This window comes from Monopterus albus, unplaced genomic scaffold, assembly GCF_001952655.1.
Source record: "Monopterus albus unplaced genomic scaffold, M_albus_1.0 scaffold84.1, whole genome shotgun sequence".
Classification (NCBI taxonomy): domain Eukaryota; kingdom Metazoa; phylum Chordata; class Actinopteri; order Synbranchiformes; family Synbranchidae; genus Monopterus; species Monopterus albus.
The window spans coordinates 1,315,359-1,321,658 of record NW_018127964.1 but is presented as its reverse complement, the minus strand read 5'-3'; the positions used below and the strand labels follow the sequence as shown (position 1 = coordinate 1,321,658).

Sequence of the window (6,300 nt, the reverse complement as noted above, 5' to 3'; positions counted from 1 at the left end):
AATTAAGTTACACTGACAAAAAAAAAATCCATACAGTAATCTTACTGTGATGCAGTACCAGTACACACATGGTGTTGCTTTATAAAGGTGTGTAAACTCCATATATATGTACAACAGAAACCAACAGCAACAACAGTTTCTCACAGGTTTTAAACAGTTAATGCAAACCACGTTACCACGTTACCACGTTAGCCACTGCATGTGTTTTTATATTCTGTCTGTGCATTAGGTTAAGTGGAGTGGGCAATATTTCTCCGCAACATCATTCCATCGCGCTCGCTGCTGCTGAGAAAGATGACACAGCAATGAAAGTCATTTTCTCCACCTCTGCCTCCCCTCAGCATCCAGCCACTCCTGTTGTCTTCACACCTACTCCCGCATTACTTTAAAGAAACACATCCTGATCCCCTGCACAAACGCACGGCGGTTTTTGGCCCAGTAAAGGTGTCGATGCGCACAACAAGCGCATCCGACGGACAAGTTACTCACCCCCCGCAATGGCGAGAAGAGCCAGCAGCAGCAGCAGCAGAGGCGGCCAGCCGTCCATCATCATACGTGCGTCCGGGAGCGCTCCGCGCCCGAAAGCTGTTCACCGGGATGAAGAGGCCACCCCCAACACACCAGCAGTGTCACTCCCCTCCTCCTCACGATCCAAGCCCCCCTTCACTCTCCAGCTGCCATGGTGACGTCGGGCTCTTTATCGGTTCATGCTTCTCGCCTGATAAAAGGAAAACATAAATATCTCGGCGGAGCCAGGTCCGTTGTGCGCTGGGTCGTGCCGTGCCTGGGTGTCCGTGCTGAGCACTGCTCAGCGATGCAACGCGCTGGGGGGAGGGGGGCGATCGTGGGAGAGGGAGGGGGTACACTTTGACACGTACAGTGTTTGTGCTCGGTAGTGATTTTATAATGTCTGACACCTCTATCTGCTTCAGGATTAACTCCCATTCCGGTTTTGTAGTACCAGTGGTAAATTATATTATGTCTTTCAAAGTTTACCATACTCTACAGTTCTTTTTCTGTAAAATCAGCCTGTAAAATCACAGGGTCTGTAAGGTGTGCTGATGATAGTCTCTTGACCAAAACGTTCATTTCTATTCACATTTTTCACCGCATCACTTTCTAAACACATTCATTCAATACATTTTTGTTGCTGGGCCTTTTTTCTGTTTTGTCAGTGTGCAGGCAGTTTGTCTATGTATGACCCACTGAGCTATAGCCTACATGTGATAACATCTGCATCAAGGACTTGAGGAGGGGGGCCTAAGTACATTTAGGGTGAGCTGCCCCAAAGTGGGACACCAAAGCTCCAGCACCTGTAGGTCTTCTTCAAACAAATGAACGTTGTGGGTTAGCACAAGCTGTGATGTCATGTTATCAAAACCAAATGGCTTCTCAAATGTCCGGTTATAGATTATGTTACAGTATATCCTCAAAGAGGTAACACTCCCTCTGACGTAACGTATAGACAGACTTGATGTTAAGAGTATGAATTTCTTATAAATAAAACAATCCCGCTAATTTTTTATCAGGATGTGTTTATGATATTAAAATAAGGTCTAAATGTACTTCATATGTTATTTTAAGGAAATTTTCCACTGCCCTGCTTTAGGAAGCAGGTTTCCTAAAGTGGGACAGTTCCAAAAGTGCTGATGTCAGGCAAAAACATGTGGAGGGGCAGGGACTGTGCAACAGCAATGGTTTATTTACAGGGTTTTAGTTTTCTAATGCATTATTTTAGATGTTTAAGGTGAAGTGAAGTGTTGTTTGTGTGTGCCCATGTAGGCTTTTTATAGTCAGGGATAATGTTAGGGATAAAAGTCTGGGTTTAGAATATTACAATGAGTTTCAAAGACAGAGATATTCAAATATATATAGCAGTTTAATATAATGATATCTGCATTGTCTTTCTGGACCAGTTGGGACACATCCAGTGGATTTCAGAATGGTACTGGGTGTGGGTTTAATGATAAATTAATCACTCTCAGGACATGACATGGATAATTATCTGTACAGCATGTGTTGAGGTGCCAATCTTCCTGCCTCTGTTTCTGTGTATATCTGTCACACCTCACATCTTTACCCACTAAAATAATTTCACACCACCTGTTTAGGACTGCTGGGGCCCAATGCAATAATTGCTGTGTGAATAATTTTCACATTCCGAAGAAAACTGGCTTTTCTTTTACTATGTGCTCTCTTCTACTTTAATTATCTATTTTCCACTTTCTTCTGTCACTTATCTTTCACTAAATGCCTTTTTTTTTTCTTAGTTTTTTCCCCTCTAGGCTACTGAAGTGACCTTTAATCCACATTCACAAAGTCTAACATGTAAGATGGGAGATGATGGAAAATGCAGAGGGAGGAAAGAACAGGCAGACGGTAAGTCAAGAATGAAGAGTAGCCAGGTAGACACAAGTTAGGATGGGTAGATAGAAGCTTATTAACTGTTCTGGCAATAGACAGATAGAGGAGGAGAGAGAAAAGAGCGTGGGAGGCAGGCAGGGAGGGAGGGGTCGATGGGGTAAGCATAAACAAAGTAAAGAGAAGTGCAGGACGAAGGGAGGAGGTGGTTGCCATGGTGACTAAAGAGAAACCAGAAAGCTCCGGGAGCAAACGACCTGTTTCTCCTCCATTTTGTCTAGTTTCATCTCTGACACACAAAGGACAATACACATGTGAGGCTGGCACACAACACACCCACTTACACACAGCAAATATAGCCCCACACAAACACACATATGCATGGATGCACCGGAAAACTCTTCCACAGTAATGTCTCTGTCATGCTATCACACGTCCTCACTCCGTCTCTCTGGGCTGTCCTCTCCTTTCTCCCTCTCTACCTCTCCTCTGCAGTGAATGAGCTGACCTGACAGTGCTGCTCGTCTGCACTGAGTGCTCTGAGTCTCTGGCTGAATTATTTACAAACTGGGGCCCCCACAAGTGCTTGTCTTCTCCTGACACCCCCTCACGCTCTCCTTCTTTCTCTACATTCCTCTGTCCCTTCCTCCCTTCTCACACTGTCATTCTGTCTCTTGGTGGCTGCGACTACTTCCTGTCATTCTGTCATATGGGCAACACTTTGATTAACAACATCAAAATCTGATCTATGATTCAAAGACTGAGCAAAGGTGTAAGGCTCAACAAGGCACACAAAATATTTGTCTAAGTGAATGATCAGAATATCAACACTGATATGTTATAAATGCATATCCATAATGTGTGTGACTGACATTATGCATAGTACTGGTGTCCAGTGAAAACAAAGTATGTAAGTATGGGCTATGAAAAACATCCCAGTGCAGTTTTAAAATACTCTACTGGGTCTTAAAAATGTTTATTCATCATAAGAGATTTTTCTTAGCCCTTTAGATTTATAAATTTGTGATGATAGATCATGTAAACTTAAGAAAACCTAAAAGACAGCATTTGGAATTGTAGGCTGGATGGACACTGAACATTCCTATAAACATACTGAAAACACTGTGAGAATCATGTGTCCAATGCCCTAGGCCTGTTTGTTGTGACCCATTTTGTGATTTAATTAAGAAACCAGGGAGGACGAGTTAAAACAAATCACATGGGTGGAAGGAGGGATGATAATTAGTGATGCTTGCTGTTGTGTAACTTTGCCACTTGTGAGACTCTGGGTATCATGATGGTGGAGATTAGAGATGACCCCTCAAATAGAAAATCTGACTTTAATCCCATGCAAAGGTAAGCATCTGCTTTGCTGAAGTGTCTTTGAGCAGGATTCGCTCTGGAGTCGATCCTGCGCTCTGAGCCTTCGATTGAGGTACTACAAAAACTGTTTAGAAGAGAATTACTTAGTAATTTATGACACTTCGATTGCATGTTGCCGCTGTTCATTCATAAACCAAGCAGGCTATTCTATGGAGGAGCTACATTGCTACTATGGCCATGGTTATTCATAGCTTTTTATATATTATAGTCTGTCTCTCTTCCCTCTTTCTTTTCCACTCTCCCCCTTCTCCTCAATCCCTGTAGAGATGACCCTACCGCACTCTAACCAATCACCATGGCAACCTGGTAATCCCTGAAGAGAAAATTTCAGACTCCCTCTCACACACATACACACACTTGTACTTCTATCTTTGTGATGATACTCATTGACATAATGCAGCCCCTAACCCTAACACCTAACCATCAGAACTAAATGCCTAACCCTACCTAAGCCTAATTCTAACCTGAACCCTAAAACCAAGTTAACCCTCAAAAAAAGGTGTTTCAGAACGTGAGGACTGGTCAAAATGTCCTCACTTTCCAGGAATGTCTTCACTCTGTAGCAAAAAAAAAAATACTTTTTTGGTCCTCACTATGTAACAAGTACAAGGACACACACACACACACACACATAACACAGGTCTGCATGCACACATAGATGCACATGGGCACATCCACGCTTGGACACTCACTCATGTAAACAAGTATACTGGTGTTTGCTGGTAACACATACAGTATCTTACCACAAACATGCTTCCATGCATCATTATGAGAATCAAGCTTCTTTCTATTTTGTGAGCAGCTTCATGTGTGTATGTGTTGGCCAGGATTTAAACACACCACCTCCTGGGGTGTGTGAGTACGCTATTTGTGTTTGCATGTTGGATGTGTGCTTAAGTGTGCTCAGGTTTGTCAGGATTTGCTGACTACACAAATGTACGAGTGCATGTGCATGTGTGTATATATCTGTAATTGATTTCTCACTCAGGTCACTTGGCTTTACAGAGAAAAACAAAACGATTCCTTCTGGTTAGCTTCGTTTATCTGTTTAAGTGCCTTCTTGGGGTGGCTGTGGCTCACGAGGTAGGGCAGTCATCTCCTGACCAGCAAGTTGGTGGTTTGACACCCGGTCTCCCCTCATGCCTAAGTGTCCCGGAGCAAGACACTGGACCCTGAATTACTCTCGGTGGCTTGACTAGCACCGGTGTATGAATGTTGTGGGTGAATGGTGTATCATCTCCTGTAAAGCGCTTTGGCCAGTGGAAAAATGCACTATATAAATACAGTCCATTTACCATTTCTTCCCAGAGCCCTGCTCTGACTTTTGCTGCCCGCATGCCTTTTAATAACACAGTTTGTCTTCAGTTAATATAATCTTTACTTTATTTACTGAATAAAAGTCTTACAACAATGCAGCCCATATCACTGTGTGTGTGTGTGTGTGTGTGTCACTTCATAAAGGCATAATTTCTGAATACAGTAGGTACATTTATGTGTAAGCCAGGTCAGTTCATTCACAATAAAGCATGATAGCTTTTAATCACAAAAGATTCATAGTTTACAGTGAAGGCACATAAATGCCTGATATTCACATAATCATTTGCACACTTACATACAGACTGGGTATTGTGATGGTATACATCCTCTCCTACTACAGTACGTCTAATCATCTAATTAATAAGACTCTCTTGACAGACAAAGTGGTTGTAAAAGGAGCCTGATATTCAAGACAGATCAATAGGCTGATTGATGTGATGGATGAATGAACATACTCCAATCAGGTGTATTGATCTTTCAGACTAAGACCTAACTGATGGCATGGTACTAACTGATGACATCAGCACATCTGTGTAAGTGTATTCTTGAGGAGATTGGTAGGTTTAGTTGATATATCACATTGGTTATAGTAAGGGCAGTCTCTTGTGGGTCCCACTGCAGGATTACAGAGACCACTTTGGTTTTCATGGTGCTGAGTATGGTCTGTAGGGTTAACTTGCCTGTGATTGTGTGTATGTGTTGGTGTTTTTTTTTTTGTTTTTTTTGTCAATTTTAGATCAGACACAGCACTAGAACAATGAGATCAGTGGTTACTGGAGTGTCTATTTTTGGCCACTAGGTAGCTGCATGGAAGCGTTACAAACATACTGAATAAACTTAATAAGGTGGTACACACAAACCAGAATATCTTTGAGTATGTACAAACAGGGGATGAATTAAAGGAAAAACCTGAATAAATGACATGTCGGTGCCTCCATCCATAGGACACGTGGGGTCACCGAATGGTTTGATGAAAATGATGTTAATCATATGCTGTGGCCTTCACAGTCACCAGATCTCAGCCCAGCTGAACAACTATCGGACATTTATGGAGCGACGTGTCAGACAGCATCTCCATCACCATCATCAACACATTAAATGAGAGAATATCTTTTGGAAGAATGGTGTTCATCCCTCTAGTAGAGTTCAGAGACTTACAGAATCAATGCTAAGAAGCACTGAAGCTGTTCTGGTGGCACGTGGTGGAACAACACCTTACTGGGACACTTTATGTTGGTT

At 42.5% G+C, this 6,300-nt stretch overlaps 1 protein-coding gene across 1 annotated transcript in view; it reads right to left on the bottom strand.

Annotated features, from left to right (window-relative positions):
- Positions 1–820, bottom strand: part of chrnb2 (cholinergic receptor, nicotinic, beta 2) — a 19,474-nt gene extending 18,654 nt beyond the window's left edge. Inside the window, 1 exon segment of the mRNA XM_020607214.1 lies at positions 490–820. Within this exon segment, the coding sequence (XP_020462870.1) occupies positions 490–553 (64 nt within the window). The 5' untranslated portion in view covers positions 554–820.
- Between the last annotated feature and the right edge of the window lie 5,480 nt (positions 821–6,300).